The sequence below is a fragment of the Carcharhinus amblyrhynchos genome, chromosome 1 (assembly GCF_965287045.1).
Source record: "Carcharhinus amblyrhynchos chromosome 1, sCarAmb.v2.hapA, whole genome shotgun sequence".
In the NCBI taxonomy this organism is placed as follows: Eukaryota; Metazoa; Chordata; class Chondrichthyes; order Carcharhiniformes; family Carcharhinidae; genus Carcharhinus; species Carcharhinus amblyrhynchos.
The window spans coordinates 179909670-179929087 of record NC_137324.1 but is presented as its reverse complement, the minus strand read 5'-3'; the positions used below and the strand labels follow the sequence as shown (position 1 = coordinate 179929087).

At 44.2% G+C, this 19418-nt stretch overlaps 2 protein-coding genes across 3 annotated transcripts in view; one reads left to right on the top strand and one right to left on the bottom strand.

Annotated features, from left to right (window-relative positions):
• The window catches only part of manba (mannosidase, beta A, lysosomal), a 76926-nt gene extending 69213 nt beyond the window's left edge, over positions 1-7713 (top strand). Inside the window, exons 16-18 of the mRNA XM_080196248.1 lie at positions 1330-1584; positions 4232-6240; positions 6317-7713. Coding sequence (XP_080052374.1) covers positions 1330-1584; positions 4232-4456 — 480 coding nt within the window. The 3' untranslated portion in view covers positions 4457-6240; positions 6317-7713. The remainder of the gene's footprint in view (positions 1-1329; positions 1585-4231; positions 6241-6316) is intronic.
• Positions 7714-7796: 83 nt separating this feature from the next.
• nfkb1 (nuclear factor of kappa light polypeptide gene enhancer in B-cells 1) overlaps positions 7797-19418 on the bottom strand; it is an 82736-nt gene continuing 71114 nt past the window's right edge. For both annotated transcript variants that reach the window (XM_080196227.1, XM_080196235.1), the window contains exons 18-24: positions 18419-18588; positions 15317-15419; positions 14365-14492; positions 12452-12518; positions 10690-10862; positions 9720-9873; positions 7797-8578 (exon numbers count right to left, since the gene is read on the bottom strand). In XM_080196227.1, coding sequence (XP_080052353.1) covers positions 8448-8578; positions 9720-9873; positions 10690-10862; positions 12452-12518; positions 14365-14492; positions 15317-15419; positions 18419-18588 — 926 coding nt within the window. In that variant the 3' untranslated portion in view covers positions 7797-8447. The remainder of the gene's footprint in view (positions 8579-9719; positions 9874-10689; positions 10863-12451; positions 12519-14364; positions 14493-15316; positions 15420-18418; positions 18589-19418) is intronic.

The window sequence follows — 19418 nt, the reverse complement described above, 5'->3', positions numbered from 1 at the left end:
CATTGATAAGGCCACACTTGCAACACTGTGCGCAGTTCTGGTCACCCTATTATAGAAAGGATTTTATTAAACTAGAAAGAGTGCAGAAAAGATTTACTCGGATGCTACTGGGACTTGATGGATTGAGTTATAAGGAGAGGCTGGATAGACTGAGACTTTTTTCTCTGGAGCATAAGAGGCTTAGGCGTGATCCTATAGAAGTCAATAAAATAATGAGGGGCATAGATCAGCTAGATAGTCAATATCTTTTTCCCAAAGGTAGGGGAGTCTAAAACTAGAAGCCGTAGGTTTAAGGTGAGAGGGGAGAGATACATAAAGGGTCCAGAGGGGCAATTTTCTCACACAGAGGGTGGTGAGTGCCTGGAACAAGCTGCCAGAGGTAGTAATAGAGGTGGGTACAATTTTGTTTTTTAAAAAGCAATTAGACAGTTACGTAAGGAAGATGTGTATAGAGGGATATGGGCTAAATGCAGGCAATTGGGATTAGCTTAGTCGTTTTAAAAAAAAGAGCAGCATGGACAATTTGGGCTGAAGGACCTGTTTCCATGGTGTAAACCTTGATGACTATGTAGATTTAAACAACACAACGGATTTTATTGAAGAGCTGCTCTCCCTGCACTGCAGAATACAAAACTGAAAGTAAAACATTAGCCTGAGCACACATCCTAATAACATCATCGTCAAATCATGTTATCAGCTCTTGAAGCAGCCTTGCAATCCTCTTAAATCGATAACAGTTGTAACCTGCTTTTATCAGTTGTTTAAATTCCATGAAAAAGTTGCTGGCTCATCACATTTAGTCAATGTTTGACTTGTGTAAATCCAGTTTAGTTGAAGCAGAGTTTTTGAAAGGTGACAGGGGCCTGTTTTGAGCTATTGGATTGCTTCAACTAAATTGAAAAGTTCAGAATGGGAACAATCAGTTGTGGGACAAAGATGCAAGCATGGATTAGATGGGTCAAATGGTCTGTTTTTGTGCAGTATATTCTGCAAAGCAGAAAATAACCAACAGTTGGAAATGTCAAAAAGTGCAAGTTTGGAACTAACTGGATTCATAACCTGCAAAATAAGCAGAGCTGTCTGTAGTGACATAAAGATGATCATTATTAATCCAATTCTCTAACAAATTTGATAGATCTTTATAACAACAGCCTCATTGTGAATGTTACTTTGAACTGAAATGTCAGACGATGCTGATTTTTTCGAAGGTAACTTGAGGTTTTCCAATGTTTGTCCTGAAATTAATGATATAGATCCTTGAACAAACTGGAATACAGCGCATAAGCTTTAAATATGATTTTATTTAATTTTTGCCATGTTGTCCTGCAGGTTAAGGTTTACCAGTGGAATCTGATGGAGCCAGTGTGTGTTTATGCCACCGAGTCCTTTATCCTCAAGGCAATGAATTCAGCTCCAGTGTACAAGGAGGTCACTGATAATCTGCTCAGACGATGTGGCTGTAAGCGCGTTAACTGTGTGGTAACATTTTACCTTGAAGATAATGGCCAGCAGCTTGGACCTATGAACTATTACTTGTTATCTTCTTTAAAAGATGCTCAGATGGCCAGAAAACCACAAATTAATGTAAGTGAAGATATACCTCATCTGAAGTTTCTTAAAGTAACTACATTGCGATTTAAATAATTTAAATTATAAGCTACCTTGTTCAATGCCTCAGATATCTCAAAATCATGGTCTACAGCCTGTGTATAGCCACCATAAATTGGGCTGGTGATTACCAACATACACTGAGATGTATCTCCAGTGTACCCTTAAATAATCCTGCAATCTTTAGAATTATTATAAAATATATAAATAGCCTTGGACTGAATTCCTGCTCTGTTTAAACAGTTCCAGGTCTCGGAAATGCAGCTACTGAAGTTGATCGAATCAGTAGGGTTTGGTGCTATTTCCCATTCATGCTGTAGTGAGGCATCAATCGGTGCAGTGCATAGAATCATAGAATCTACAGTGCAGAAAGAGGCCATTTGACTGATCGAGTCTGCGCCGAACACAGTCCAACCCAAGTCCTATCCTCATAATTCCACATATTTGTCCTCCTATTCTCCCTGACGCTAAGGGGCAACTTACCATGGCCAATCAACCTAACCTACACGTTATTGGAGTCAGTGATTTTATAGGAAACATTCTCACAGGAATCCTGCAGGATAATGCTACTCCAGTTCTGGATACTCTGTTTCAGAATATGCAAATTGCTGTCACTCTTCCCTACCCAGCCTCAGCAGGCAGTTGGGATGTACTGCCCCGTGTTGGGATGTACTGCCCCGTATTGGGATGTACTGCCCCGTGTTGGAGGGTGGAATGAAATTCAGTGAGAATACTGAAACATAAAAATGTGACAGTGCAGAGATCTTCTGACCTAAAGTATCTGCACAGGCTCTCTGAATGAGCAGTCGCACATTGAACACAGTAACCTGTTGCATCCCCCAGGTATCTATCCTTGATCGCCTCCTCTTTTTCTTCTACATTCTGCTTGTGGCAACATCATCTGAAAACAGTGCAGATTTCCACAGGTACACTGGTGACACCCAGTTCTACCTTACCGCCCCTTCTCTGACTCTTTCAAATTACTTGCTTTTCCCACAATACTGGGTGATTTCCTCCAATTGAATATTGGGAAAACTCACGTTCCATAGTTACTGATTCCATCTCCTTTCCCAGGAACTGAACCAGATTGTTTTGCAGACTTGGTCATATTTGACCCCAAGATGAGCTTCCGACCACATGTCGGCACCATAACCAAGGACAGCAATTTCCACCTCTGTTAGATTGCCCAATGTTGCACATAGCTCAGTTCACCTAATGAAACCCACTTCCCTGCCTTTGTTACCTTGAGATTTAAGTATTCCTGACCAGACTTCCAGATTGTAGTCTCTGTAAAGCTGAAAGCATTCAAAACTCTGCTGCTTATGTCCTAGTTTGCAGTAAGTCCTCTTGACCCTTCATCTGACCTAATATTGCCTTTGTGGCTTGTTGTCACAGTTTGTTTGATAATTCTCTAGTACTTTAGGATATTTTACTGTGTTAATAGTGCTTTTTCAGTGCGATTTGTTGTTGCTTGTGCACGGGAAGACTCACAATCAACCAAGACCTTAAAGGTGCAGGTATTAGAAACCCACCTTTCAAAACCGGATATCACATAAGGTCAGGATCTTTGACTTTATAAATAGAGACAATGAGGATAAAAGCAAGGTGGTAAGGCTAAACCTTTATAAATCACTGGTTAGGCCCCAAAATGGACTATTATTTAAATGGTAAAAAATTGCAGCATGTTGCTGTGCAGAGGGACCTGGGTGTCCTTGTGCATGAATTGCAAAATGTTGGTTTGCAGGTGCAGCAGGTAATTAAGAAGGCAAATGGAATTTTGTCCTTCATTACTAGAGGGATGGAATTTAAAAACAGCGAGATTATGTTGCAGCCTTGATCTTACATAGAACATTACAGCGGAGAACAGGCCCTTCGGCCCACGATGTTGCGCCGACCAGTTAAAAAACAATGACCCACTAATCTAAACCAATCCCTTTTCGTCCATAAACCTATCCACGGATTTCTTAAACGCCCCCAAACTAGGCGCATTTACAACTGCAGCAGGCAGGGCATTCCAATCCCTCACCACCCTCTGGGTGATGGAGCCAAACCCTACTCCTGCTCCTAGTTCTTATTTGCTGTTATATTAGAAGTTGACTTATTAGTATCACAAGTAGGCTTACGTTAACACTGCAATGAAGTTACTGTGAAAATCCCTGAATTGCCACACTCAGGTGCTTGTTTGGGCACACTGAGGGAGAATTTAGCATAGCCAATGCACCTAACCAGTGGGAGGAAACACACGCAGATAGGGGGAGAACATGCAGATTCTGCACAGACGTGACCCAAGCCGGGATTCGAGCCCAGATCACCGGCACTGTGAGGTAGCAGTGCTAACCACTGTGCCACCTCAGGAACCCTTCTGGTAGAATTTAATGACAATTGAGGAAATATTGTGTTGGAATCTATTTTTAAAGTTTATTTATTAATAACAAGTAAGCTTACGTTAATGCTGCAATGAAGTTACTATGAAAATCCCCTAGTTGCCATACACCGGCACCTGTTCGGGTACACTGAAGGAGAATTTAGCACGGCCAATGCACCCTAACCAGCATATCTTTCAGACTGTTGGGAATATTTCTGCGTGATAAACTGTTTTACATCAGTATCCTTTTTTTCTTAGGCCACCATTAGTCAGCAAGGGGAGATGTACAGCATCACACTGCGAACCTCCAGTATTGCTCCTTATGTGTGGCTGGATGTTGGGAATATCCCAGGAAGGTTTGGCGACAATGGCTTCCTCATGGTGGAGAAGACCAAACTGACAACCTTTCACCCATGGCGCTTGACCAGTATCGCTGAACTGGAACAGTCTTTATGTGTTCAGACACTTCTAGATGTTTGCTGACAGTTAACATTCTAAAAAGGTACAGACTGTCTAATTTGTGTAATGGACATGCAGGTCTTTATGCATCGAAGAGGACTGAATATAAAGAAACCTGAGCTGGAATTGAAATTGGCAAACGCTGTGCTCATTAATTTTCTGCAGTTTTCATTCAGAATTGAATGTGTTTTGACGCCAAAAAAATATAAAAAATATCAGGGAAGGAAAAGATTTATTTTGTTTCCAGTTAAGAAGTATTTTCCTGATACACATTTTATACTGACTTTTGTATCATTGGTCAGAGTCCATCATAAAAATATTACTGGATGTTTTGTAAATCTATAACTTACAGTTCACGAACTGAAAAACTTTCTTACATAAAATCAGCTTCTTCGGACTCTTCACCTGCCTGAATGAATGAATCTGCAACAAGACTCAGCACTGGACACCGACCCAGACAAAAGGATTCATACAAAGTGTGAGCCTTTAAATCGAGAGCAGTTGTTGGAAATAGAATGATTATGTAAAAAATACTATGAATCAATTTGTTTAAGAATCTTTTTCAAATACGATTTTATTTTGAGGTTTCACTAATTAAATGGTTATAAAAAATACAATTCTGTTAAAGGTGGCTTTTTTAAAAGGGTCAATGAATTTACTGTGACAATTTTCATCAACCTTAATGATGTGATCATATATAAGAATATTTACACTATTAATTGTGTACAGGAGCTGATCAGTTACAGTTAGTTCAAAAGGAAAAATGTTGAAAGTATTGTTTGCTGATCCAACTCAAACACTGATAACTCTGTCCCTCCACACACAGGAATCGCCTCGCCAAACTCCCAGCTTCTCAAAAAAAAGGCTCTCAGTTGCGCTGGATTGGAGGATCACATTACTTACATATCTGAGGTCTCTAATTTCTCAAAGGTAGGGTGTTGTAGCTAAACTAATTAGCATGCTGCAAAGGAGCTTTCAGCAGCTGTTTATTTGTGTTGTATTTTCTCCCTTCTCCGAGCACCACATTGCTTTAATAAGATCAGAAAATGCTGGAAAAGCTCAGCAGGTCAAACAGCTTCTGTGGCAATAAACAGAGTTAATGTTTCAGGCTGATAACCTGTTACCAGAACCAGCAACAGAACAGAATTCAGATAAAACTTTAGGGATATACAGTTGAATTCCTTTTGCTGGTTTTAGTGCTAACTCTCCCCTATCAGTTACTCCCTGAATCAGTGGGGAACCTGTTCCCCAGAACACCCCTTTCCACTGGAGATAGTTGGATGCATTGATGGTTGTCTTTCAAAATTCTATCGATTCTAGAAAGGTTCCTGCAGACTGGAAAGCAACCAATTCAACCCCAAAGGGCGGGAGCAAGAAAACTGATCTATCAGTTTGACATTAGTAGCAGGGAAAATGTTAGAATCTTACTTAAGGATGTGATGGCTGGACACTTAAAAAATGGAATGATTGTGCAGAATTGATGTGGATTTATGTAATATTTCCAGATTTCCTGCTGATAGATGTGAGGAGGCTTCAAGGAGACTTGGACAGGCTAAGTAAATGGTATTTGGAATATAATGTGAATAAGTGTTTGGTAGAAGAGAATAAAGAACAAAGAAAATTACACCACAGGAACAGGCCCTTCGGCCCTCCAAGCCTGCACCGACCATGCTGCCCAACTGAACTAAAACCCCCTACCCTTCCGGGGACCATATCCCTCTATTCCCATCCTATTCATGTACTTGTCTAGATGCCCCTTAAAAGTCACTACCATGTCCGCTTCCACTACCTCCCCTGACAAGTTCCAGGCATGATGTGGGTATGCCGGCGTTGGACTGGCGTAAACACAGTAAAAAGTCTGACAACACCAGGTTTTAGTTCCAGGCACCCATCACTGTCTGTGTAAAAAATCTGCCTCATACATGTCTTTTAAAGTTTGCCCCTCGCACCTTAAACTTGTGCCCTCTAGTGATTCACTGTTCCACCCTGGGAAAAAGCTTCTGACTATCCATGCTGTCCATGTCTCTCATAATCTTGTAGACTTTTATCAGGTTGCTCCTCAACCTCCGTCGTTCCAGTGAGAACAAACCAACCTCTCCTCATAGCTAAAGGCAGAGTAGTTCTTAAATGTAGGAAAGTGTTGATGTCCAAAGGGACCTGGGAAATGTATAGAGCCTTGGTGAGACCACACCTGAAGTATTGTATATAGTTTTGGAACTCCTTATGTAATGAAGAATGCGATGGAGAGAGGTTCACCAGACTATCCATGGGATGAGTAGGGATTGAGGAAACTAAGCCTCTACTCTCTAGAGTTTCAAAGAATGGGAACTGATCTAATGTACAGAATTCTTACAGGGTAGGTGTGAACAGGATGGTCAGTCTGGAAACACAGGGCACAGTCTCACAATAAGGAGCAGATCATTTAGAACTGAGATGAAGAGGGGTTTCTTCACTGGTGAATCTTTGGAATTCTCTATCTCAGAGGGATGTGGAGGTTTTAGTCATTGCGTGGTCAAGACAGAAATCAATAGATTTCTAGATACAAGTGACATCAAGGGATAGGGAGGGGGTGAGGTGGAGAGAATGACAGAGCAATCTTGATGGGCTGAATGGCCCACTCCTCACAATTCCTGAAAAACCAAACACAATGGATGATATCTCACCCACTGCCTGCCTGTTTTCAGTTGTCATTTTAATTCTCCATCTCACTCCCACTTTGTCCTCAGCCTTCTTTCTGTCAGGCACTTGGCAAACATCTGGCCTCAACACTTTTCAACAACTCCTGATCATAACTACAGATCAGTCCTTTGTCATAATAGGGATTGGAGTCCAATGATAAACTCAAAGCAGTTTAACAATTTTCATGCACTTTTGTGTATGTGAAATTTTTTTTTAATCCTTTAGCTTATTGGTAAAAAGCCCTTCCTCGCCCACTATTTATCTTTGTTGCTCGTCAATTTTCTGATGGCTTTTCATATAAACGCAGGAAGATCTGTATAAAACCTAGACATTCCCTTTGCTTTTGTCTCTGGGGCTGAAATATTTTCACCCTCTGGTCAGTACAGAATGTGGAAATATTCATGCATTTGGCCTGCAATGCTGCCCTCTAGTGGGGATGGAAATCCATTGACCACATTACTATTCACAGCCCTGTGTTTATTTGTGCTTTTTTATCTGTTTGATACACTTCCACAATTTGGATCTGATGTTATGCTCTGAAGTGTCTGCCAGTAACACTGATTATCTAATGTAATCACGCTCACGTAATATTCATGTAAAATGCTGAATTGATGTTAATGTAGGATTTGTATCCCATTTGTCATGTAGCAATATTGATGATAAAACTACAGCCAGTCAATTAATCCATTTTTAATTGTTTATTATAAAAGCTAACACTTTCAGACTGCCTTAAGCAAAAATAAAAATCTTAGTAATTTAGGCAGGCACAAGCTGTGAAGACTATTTACAAAATGCCCATTTAAGAATGAGTAAAAAGGTTGATGAAATAATTGGTGATAAATGTACAGTCAAGCCTTTTGTTCAAAAACAGTTCAGTTTATCGATATTACCAGAGCAAAAAACCCCCAGCTTCATTTCCTGCATAAACAAACAGCCAGAAGACATTCATTTCTATATCATGCTCTGCTCCCCCCTGAGGACAGCACAAAATACTTGACAGCCACTGAGGTACATATTTGCACTCTGGTCACTGTCAGTTTGTTAAAAAGCACAGCAAGATCCCAAAAACAGTATGATGTTGATCCCTTAATCAGATTCGGGGCAGATAGCACCTCTGACAAAACAGCACTCAGTACTGTGCTACTTCTGTTTCTCGAGTGGATTTTGAACCCACAAGATTACTGGCATCTCCATGTATTTTTTTAAACATAGAAGCAGGAATAAACCTGAAGGGAGTGAATTGATATTTAATTAGGTTTGAGAACTTCTGATTAATCCCAAGATGACCTGTTAGTCGGAACCAACTGTGTAATCTGACAGATTTTTGCTGTAACTGTCACAGTTCGTATGAAGCCTGATTGTTGCTGAAAGCTTCTGATGACAAATGGCTTAATCTCCGAAACGATGTCTCCACTCCACTATCGTACACACTGTCACACTGCTGCGCTTTTGTGTCGATCTGAACATCTGCAAAAAAAGTGAGGTTTACATTCTTCATCATTGATAGTGACAGAAGTCATCAAGTACAATCACATTCTCCCAACTCTTTACTGTCACTAAAATCTAAATTAATAAATATTCATCACTGTAGTTCATCTCTTTAAATAAATGCTGCTTTAATTCCTACATGTGTAGGAATTAAAGTGTTTGGCACAAGGAACTAAATACAAAGAAATTATGAAGTGTCCTTTAGAATCTTCTTCAACATAACTGTGATGTTACAGTATTGGGTTAATGTCCATTTACTAGACAAGGGAAAAACTTGTATAAAAGATGTCAGCTATACACAAGGGAATTTTTTAGGACTTTTGCAAAGCAAAATTATAACTAAAGAACTAATAGCTAGCTTAATATATAACCAGAATTTTCACAAATTCTGACAGAGGCAGCCTGACATCAGTTTTAGCCCAAACCTCAGCGAGAGTAGTAAGGACTTGGAGTGCCCTGCCTGCAACAGTAGTGGACTCGCCAACATTAAGGGCATTTAAATGGTCATTGGATAATATTGGAATAGTGTAGGTTGGATGGACTTTAAGAGTGATTTCACAGGTTAGCACAACATCGAGGGCTGAAGGGCCTGTACTGTGTTGTAATGTTCTTCATTTGGAGAGGTTACAGTTGAAGGAGGAATTGCTTGTAATTATTCACCTCCACCTTAAACCACTGCACCTCTCTTCCTTTATCTGAAGTAGTACTTTGAGAATCATCATAACCTTCTGGCCACTGGTTTTAAGAGGGAGGAGGGTCATAGGCAACTGACGAACAGCTGTCAATGGAATGGAGAAAGTTGCAGAGATTGGAATGAACTTTGCAATGTCATTTATGATGCATTAGTGGAGTGTTACTGGTTAGGTGTGTTGTATAAAAGCTATTGGTAAACTCACTAGTAACTGGATTGATGAGGAACACTTGTCATCATCTTGTCCTCAGTGCAGAAGTTTAGAATAATTGTGTGCAATTAAAAAGTGGAAGCAAATTATTATTTGAGTCTGAGATTGGCAACATATTCAAATACTTACCTCAATATTTATGTTTGTTAATGATAATCGCTAATACTCTAGAAAGGTTTGATATTTCTGTAATTAAGTGACAGAGAATTTGCTCTTACTGTTGTGTTGTTCAGTGGGTGATGGAGAGTTGTCTCTCTCATCTGGGTGTGTGTTTGCTGAATTAGCCATTGCTTTGTGAAGCACATCTATTGCTTTACTGTAGCCCATAGACTCCAGTGTTTCCAGAATCTCCATGACAGTGCCACCAGATACCTTTAATAAACAACAGAAAGGATTAGTCCTTCACAAAGGAGAAAATCAAAGATGAAAGAAGAACTGATACGGCGAATATGTGAAGCAACTGCGAGCGGTGTTGGTATAAAGCAATTTTAGCTTTGCTGCACTGAGGCAGTGGCATAAACCTGTGTTCAGGAACCCATGATGTGGAGATGCCAGCGTTGGACTGGGGTAAACACAGTAAGAAGTCTCAAAATACCAAATTAAAGTCCAACAGGTTTATAAAAGCCACTCAGGAACCTACCCAGATTCTGAATGAAACGCTGCGGGAACCCTTCACTGAACACAGCACATTGGCTGCTGCTGTATCCCCATCTCCATCGCATCCACTGCCCTCCGCACCACGTTCCCCCAGCCCCTCCCCACGGCAACAGTTAATTACTGAAAGCATTGACGTCATTTTATGAATGAGGCAACAGCTTAACTGTCAGTGTCAAACCTGGCTCATAAAGCACACTGGCCCCCTGTACCCCTTTCTATTTCTTATCTCATGGTGGCACTGCTGCCTGACAGCACCAGGAACCCAGGTTTGATTCCTTGGGGGCTTGGGTCACTGTCTGTGTGGAACCTGCACATTTTCCCCATGTCTGTGTGGGTTTCCTCCCACAGTCTGAAAGACATGCTGGTTAGGTGCATTGACCCGAACAGGCGCCAGAGTGTGGCGACTCGGGGAATTTCACAGCAACTTCATTGCAGTGTTAATGTAAGCCTTACTTGTGACACTAATAAATGAACTTTAAAACTCAGCTCCTTTATGAAGTGACGTTGGGATTGAGGACAGATCAGGCTCACCTCATAGTTATCGAGCAGTGTTTTTGCTGGCGAGTGGCTGAGTTTGAAGGCGTTGATTAGAATCCCAAGACCCAGTTTCTGTGCGAGAGTCATCCAGTTCAGACCGGGTTCAGGCACCTCCAGCAGTTTACACAGCTCCAGTTTTGCCTCCACATCCAGTTGTCCCAAATCACCTGGCAAACAGACATCACATCTCAGCGTAGGATCAATAGTACAATGCTTGGTCGAGTATTGTGGGAAGGTGATGAGTTGTTAGTCACAATCTTTTCCCAGAGTGGACATGTCCAATACTGGGGTGGCAGTATGCAGTCAAAGCGAGAGGAGGAAAGTACACAGAGTGGTAGGTATCGGGAATGCACTGCCATGGGTGGTGGTGGAGGTAGATACAATAAGGGCGTTTAGATAAGCACATCAATATGCAAGGAATGGAGGGATATGGAGCAAGAGCAGACAAAGGGATTAGTTTAATTTGGCGTCATGATCGGCACAACATTGTGGGCCGAAGGGCCTGTTCCTGTGCCATCCTGTTCTATGTTCTATTTCTACTTTATTTGGGTTCCTGAAGAACACACAAAGCTTCACATGGGAGAAAAGCAGTTTCAGATATAAACTGCACAGAGTTTCATACAGTACTGCATTTAGGACCAATTGTCATGTTGCTTTCTCCAATGTAGGCAAAATACTTTTATAGTGTGATTTGACCAGTAATGTTTCATTAGACAAACTCTCCCATTCGAAACGTTACCCTGAGACTGTGACCCCCTACATCTTTCAATCACCTCTCACACTAATAAACTTCAGGAATATGAATCTGGCTACCATATTTCCCACGTTACAACAATGACTGTATTTAAACGACTTCAGTGGCTGTGAAATAATTTAGGAAACCCTCATAGGATGGAAGGTGGAAGAGAAATGCAGGTTCTTTGGGTTATTAATTGCTTCTTTATAGAGTCATAGAGGTTTACAGCATGGAAACAGGCCCTTCAGCCCAACTTGTCCATGTATCCCTAGATCTCTCTGCTCTGTAACTCTCCCCAGTGCCCTACCATTAATTGAGTAAGTCCTGCCCTGGTTCAATCTACCAAAATGCATCACCTCACATTTATCTAAATTAAACTCCATCTGCCATTCGTTAGCCCACTGGCCCAATTGATCAAGATCCTGTTGCAATCGGAGATAACATTCCTCAGTCTCCACAATGCCACCAATCTTAGTGTCATCTGCTAACTTACTAACCATACGTCCTATATTATCATCCAATTCATTAATATAAATCATAAATAACAGTGGACCGAGAACTGATCCCTGAGGCACACTGCTGATCACAGGCCTCCAGTTTGAAAAACAATTCTCTACAACCCCCCTCAGTTTTGTATTACTTTGAGTGTGGAAAGTGACTTGGAAATGACGTCACAAAGTCCCGCTATTCTAGTTCTGTTCCAGCCATTAATTTTTTTTTTACCCAGTACACTTCTCAGTAATACTTCATTTGACATTTTCTTGCTTAGTTTTACAACTGATCTAAATCCTTCTGTAAATTTTTAGTACAATCACTGGCCCCAATTAAAGCTTATAAAACAGATGTGTCAGATATTAAATAATGAAACTATGAACAGGAGGCATCAGATGATGCCATTTAGAAGCTGAGAGACTTACCACATCATCTCTCCTTTCCCCATGCAGGATAGTACTGGAAACTCTTAATCTGAAGGAGTCATAAAGATTAATGAATTGCTTCACTGAAGCAGTAAGTAATTACCTTGCAGGAAAGGAGGAGCTGCTGCAGGTTTAGTTTGGTAGGGTTTACCATTCAGGATATCATAAATCTGGAAAAGAAATATCAATTGTTAAATCAAATTGCTCACAATGATGTGGAGATACCGGCGTTGGATTGGGGTGGGCACAGTAAGAAGTCTTAGGTTACAGTCCAACAGATTTATTTGGAATTACAAGCTTTTGGAGTGCTGAAATGCACTGATTCATCACCTGATGAAAGAGCAGTGCTCTGAACAGTGTTGGAATTTAACTTGGTGTTGAGACTTCTCACTGTGCCCACGATGAGACAGCAGAATATTTAACAACCGCAGCTAGAAGATGAGGAATAAAAACAAGGAGTAGGCCATTAAATATTCTTCAAATTTTTGTCCATCTTTTAATAATTGTGATATTTTTGCCTTCACTGCTGTTTCTATTGGGACAACGTGAAAACTGTGTATGGCCCTATGCAATTCCACCAAGACTCCTTCATTCTCACACATTAACTGCTTTGTAATAATGGCCAAGATAATATATGTTTTCCTGATTGTTTTTTACCTTCATTAAGTGATTCATGAACAAGGACACCTTGTACTTCAGACATCAGAATGGAAACTTTTTTTTCCTATCAAAGTGGATAACCTCATATTTCCACACATTTATATCCATGTTACCATCTTCTTGCCCACTCACTCGAGCTGTTTATATATTCCCAAACCAAAAGAGAAAATGCTGGAAAATCTCAGCAGGTCTGGCAGCATCTGTAAGGAGAGAAAAGAGCTGACGTTTCGAGTCCAGATGACCCTTTGTCAAATCTCCCTGAAAGAGAAATGGCGGTGAGTTAAACACTGGATCAAAGCAAATTACTTCAGATGCTGGAATCTGAAACCAGCTTTGACAAAGGGCCATCTGGACTCGAAACGTCAGCTCTTTTCTCTCCTTACAGATGTTGCCAGACCTGCTGAGATTTTCCGGCATTTTCTCTTTTGGTTTCAGATTCCAGCATCCGCAGTGATTTGCTTTTATCCAGTGTTTATATATTCCTTTGCAGCTCATATGCCTCCTTTCCAGCTTACATTCCCAGCTAACTTTGTATGCTACAGGTAAACATGGATACATTACCCTCAATCTGCTCCAAGTCATTTGTATAGATCACAAATAGCTGAGACCTCAGTACTCAGGACCCTTAAGCACTTTGCTTCATTATAACCTCTTTATCCCTACTCTCTTTCCTTTCCATTAACCAATCCTTAATTCAAGATAATTTATTGTCCCTCTTCACGTGCAAATTTCATCTTAAAAGTATTTATGGTATTGGGCAGCACAGTGGATTAGCACTGCTGCCTCACAGCGCCAGGGACCCGGGTTCAATTCTAGCCTCAGGTCACTGTCTGTGTGGAGGCTGCATGTTCTCCCTGTGTCTGCATGGATTTCCTCTGGGTGCTGCAGTTTCCTCCCACACTCCAAAGATGTGCAGGTTAGATGGATTGGCCATGCTGAATTGTCCCTTAATGTTCCAAGGTTAGATGGATTAGCCGTTGTAATTATGTGCGGTTACAGGGAGGGTTTGGGTAAAATACCCTGTCAGAGAGTCAGTATAGACTTCTGTGCCGTAGGGATTCTATGAAAAGAATCAAAGATAATTAGTTAAATAAAGCCAAATGAGATGAGAATTTCTTTGACACAGTGAGTTGTGATCTGGAAGGCGCTGCAAGCAGATTCAATAGGAACTTGCAGAAGAGAATTCAGTAAATACTTGGAAATGAGATATTTTTGGGGTAGTGAGAATGTCACTAACTAGTTGGAAGACACTTCAGGACCTCCTGAGATTGTGAGAAATTTTTCTAAGTTAGAGCCTTTCTCTGCATCAAGGATTGGATGATTGAGAATTCCAAGCACAGTCTTTGTTCATCTTGCCTCTTCCGAAGCTGCCATGTCCAGGGGTGTGGTCCCATGGAAAATCTCTCCATCATCTTCATCATCTTCAACAGACTCATCCGGTTTCTCATCCAGTGGTTCGTGATTCCTGATCTGTGGATCTGCACCTGAGAAAATCAAATCCCAAAAAAAAGACACCAGATTAACAAGTGAGCAATAATAAAGACAATTGTGAAAATTAATTGTAAACTGGCTTGAAACTCATTTCATTTAAGAAACAAACATATTTCAAATAGATCAAAGAGCAGGTCACCATTAACTCTGAGTGACAGGAATCTGAGATACACACAGATTAACTAAGAAGCAATGGTTTCCAGTGGCAACACATCGCTAACTAGAGGGGTGATAAAGGAATGAAAATAGATGCAGGTAGTTGTGATCTGGAAGGAGCTGCTGGAAAGGGTGATGGAAGCAAATTCAGTAGGAACTTTCAAAAGGGAATTTGATAAATATTTGAAAACAGGAGATGTACGACTGATTGGACAGCTCTTTTAAAGATGGGTTGAATGGTCTCCTTTAGTGCTATTTGCTTTTATATACTGCAGGTGGTGTGAGTGTGAGTACATGTGTGCAGTGTCTGTGTTGCAAGAGAGGGTGGATGTTGCGTGAGGGTGTGTTCAGGCTCACCTGTGATTTAAAACAACTGCCCAATGCTGACAGTAACAAGCCCCTGGCCAGGCCCCCCGTGCTCCAAATGCCAGAGGGTAACAAAACAGCTGGGATTATTTTCTGTTAATAATGTAATCAAATCCCAGGCACCAAGATACATTTCCACAATCGCTGCTGTCCCAAAACAACACTCTTGGAGTTCTTCAGTGCGAAATCCATGATTCCCACAGCATTATTCTGCTTCATGCTTTTAACTTCTGCCTTTGGAGAACCCAAACTACACAGTGAAGCATCTCTCACACACAAACTCTCGATTACCTACCCGCTGCCATAAGGAGGGCACAGAGTTTGGCACAGCCCCTTCCTGCTGCGATGTGAAGCGCCGTGGATCCATCAAATGTGGTGGCATCAACTTCTGCACAGCCCTGAGGATTAAAACAGAATCACAAAATAACCATACCGTGCACAGTGCGGCCACTCCACCCGACACCATCTTGGTGTCCATCTGAATTCTTGCAGCAACCATGGAGAGTAGTCAACCTTCTAGTTTGCACCCGTATCGAATCATTGAGTCATAGAGGTTTACAGCATGGAAATGGGCTCTTTGGCCCATCTTGTCCGTGCCGCCCTTTTTTTCAAACCCCTAAATTAATCCCAATTGCCCACATTTGGTCCATATCCCTCTATACTCAAGGTACCCAAGTAACTGTCTAAATGCTTTTTAAAAGTCAAAATTGTACCTGCCTCTACTACTACCTCGAGCAGTTTATTCCAGACACTCACCACCCTCTGTGTGAAAAAATTGCCCCTCTGGACACTTTTGTATCTCTCCCCTCTCACCTTAAACCTCTGCCCTCTAGTTTTAGACTCCCCTAACTTTGGGAAAAGATATTGACTATCTAGCTGATCTGTGCCCCTCATTATTTTATAGACCTTTATAAATTACACCTTAGCCTCTTATGAGAATTAAAAATAGTTTTGCCACAGGAATCTACAGTATCACCTTTAGCCTGAAGACACAGAGGGTTAATTCTGTGAGGCTGTGCTGCTGAGATAGAATCAGAAATAGAGGTTTCACCTCAATTCTCAGAAAGCACTGCCTCGCTGTAGCTCAGATCCACCACTGGAGGGAGCCGGGTTCATTTAATCACCAGCTGGATCAGAATAAAAACAGCTCCTAAACACAGGGGTCGTGACCACCCCCCACCACGGTGCAGTGGGCCACGAGCCCCACCCCCCAGATGCAACAGGCTGTGACCACCCCCCACAGCGGCCGCTTCATGGGATTTGCCTGATGCTTTGCACCCCACTTGTGTCTCCCAGCACCGGATTTCCGGGGGCGTCTGCTCCATGCCGGAAAGCTGGGGGGAGACACACAGACTATTTCAATGGTAAATTATTTGATTGTCATTAACAGACCCGGGAGTCTCCGAGTCCATGAGCATCTCCCACACTGCCAGCAGTATTCCACTAGAGCGGAGTTTACAATCGCTCCTCACTTTTCGGGAGCCAGCGTTGAGGGGATCGTGGGGCTGGTTAACGATCAGGAGGACAGCTGTGTGGTGCCACTGCACATGCACGGATCTCGGCACTGACAGATTTCCAGCTAATTATCACAGCAACTCCCACCTCATCTACACAAAGTGCTTTGTGAGTTTGCAGTGTGCTAACAATTCCACATCCATTTAATTTAAACAACCAAGGAAATTTGAAAGGAAACTGCTTCAAGTTGCTTCTGAACAGCATCAGGAATTCTTTCCAAGCGTCTCAGCTGTAATTCTGCAGCCAGAAGGCACAAAGTCCAACACACACGATTCCAAGACACAGGTTTCGGCTTCACTTTCCCCTCCAAACATTTGGATGTAAATACAAAACTGACACACCCTGTGCCGCGGGAGCGCTGTACTGTCGGAGGGTCAGTGCCGAGGGAGCGCCGCACTGTCGGAGGGTCAGTGCCGAGGGAGCGCCGCACTGTCGGAGGGTCAGTGCCGAGGGAGCGCCGCACTGTCGGAGGGTCAGTGCCGAGGGAGCGCCGCACTGTCGGAGGGTCAGTGCCGAGGGAGCGCCGCACTGTCGGAGGGTCAGTGCCGAGGGAGCGCCGCACTGTCGGAGGGTCAGTGCCGAGGGAGCGCCGCACTGTCGGAGGGTCAGTGCCGAGGGAGCGCCGCACTGTCGGAGGGTCAGTGCCGAGGGAGCGCCGCACTGTCGGAGGGTCAGTGCCGAGGGAGCGCCGCACTGCCGGAGGGTCAGTGCCGAGGGAGCGCCGCACTGCCGGAGGGTCAGTGCCGAGGGAGCGCCGCACTGCCGGAGGGTCAGTGCCGAGGGAGCGCCGCACTGCCGGAGGGTCAGTGCCGAGGGAGCGCCGCACTGCCGGAGGGTCAGTGCCGAGGGAGCGCCGCACTGCCGGAGGGTCAGTGCCGAGGGAGCGCCGCACTGCCGGAGGGTCAGTGCCGAGGGAGCGCCGCACTGCCGGAGGGTCAGTGCCGAGGGAGCGCCGCACTGTCGGAGGGTCAGTGCCGAGGGAGCGCCGCACTGTCGGAGGGTCAGTGCCGAGGGAGCGCCGCACTGTCGGAGGGTCAGTGCCGAGGGAGCGCCGCACTGTCGGAGGGTCAGTGCCGAGGGAGCGCCGCACTGTCGGAGGGTCAGTGCCGAGGGAGCGCCGCACTGTCGGAGGGTCAGTGCCGAGGGAGCGCCGCACTGCCGGAGGGTCAGTGCCGAGGGAGCGCCGCACTGCCGGAGGGTCAGTGCCGAGGGAGCGCCGCACTGCCGGAGGGTCAGTGCCGAGGGAGCGCCGCACTGTCGGAGGGTCAGTGCCGAGGGAGCGCCGCACTGCCGGAGGGTCAGTGCCGAGGGAGCGCCGCACTGCCGGAGGGTCAGTGCCGAGGGAGCGCCGCACTGCCGGAGGGTCAGTGCCGAGGGAGCGCCGCACTGCCGGAGGGTCAGTGCCGAGGGAGCGCCGCACTGCCGGAGGGTCAGTGCCGAGGGAGCGCCGCACTGCCGGAGGGTCAGTGCCGCGGGAGCGCCGCACTGCCGGAGGGTCAGTGCCGAGGGAGCGCCGCACTGCCGGAGGGTCAGTGCCGCGGGAGCGCCGCACTGTCAGAGGTGCCATCTTTCAGCTAAAATGTTAATTCAAGGACACTTCCACCATCTCAGGTACTATAACTCATGGTCACTACTATAGGGGGATGGGACATTTTCCCCATCCTTTGAGGCCTGAATGTATCCCTCAGCCAACATTAAAGCAGAATATCTGGGTGATTATCACATTGCCATCTGTGGGAACTTGCTGCGCACAAACCGACTCCGAATAAAAATTATCACAGGATCTACATCAAAATTCCACTGACTAATACACTCCCATGTCCTGAGGCTGTGAAAGGTGTTACATAAATGCACATTCTCTCTTTGACAGCAATAAACTCACCTCCAGGAGAAGGCTCCCAGCCAATGAGATGTTTTCCTGTTCTACGGCAAGGTGGAGAGCAGTTCGTCCGGAACGCTGTTCCGGCGCGTCAACATCTGCTCCAGCTGAAATCAGCTGCCTGAGTGAGGAGAGACTGTTCGCCATCACAGCAAGGTGGATCGCACTGAAACCTGACAATTAGACCACACAGAATTAGGGCTTAGATTACCAAGAGTGAATTTATTCACCAAACTGATCATTCTGCTCATTACTGTCTGTAATCGTTAAAATTATTAAGCGAATAATCTGGTGGGAAATCTGGCACTACATCGGAACTTGACAAAAACACCTTGTTTAGGGTGGGAGACTGGAAACTGGCCAACAATAGTCCACAACATTTAAAATACTAGTCAATTAAACAAATCTGAGAGAGTAGGTCTTTCAGCCAGATATTTTGTGCAGTCCCACAGCTAAACTGAAACGGGACAAATCACTGCAGTTTGTTTTTTAGTTCATTACATAGAGACAGCTGCACCCTAGCAAATTTACTTTGTCAGTGCCGAGGGAGTGCCGCACTGTCAGAGGGTCAGTGCTGAGGGAGTGCCGCACTGTCAGAGGGTCAGTGCCGAGGGAGCGCCGCACTGTCAGAGGGTCAGTGCCGAGGGAGTGCCGCACTGTCAGAGGGTCAGTGCCGAGGGAGTGCCGCACTGTCAGAGGGTCAGTACTGGGGGAGTGCCGCACTGTCAGAGGGTCAGTGCCGAGGGAGCGCCGCACTGTCAGAGGGTCAGTGCTGAGGGAGCGCCGCACTGTCAGAGGGTCAGTGCCGAGGGAGTGCCGCACTGTCAGAGGGTCAGTGCCGAGGGAGTGCCGCACTGTCAGAGGGTCAGTGCCGAGGGAGTGCCGCACTGTCAGAGGGTCAGTGCCGAGGGAGTGCCGCACTGTCAGAGGGTCAGTAATAGTGAAGCTTTTACTGTGAATAGTTACATAGTTCTTGGAGTTGATAAATAAATGCAGTTAATCT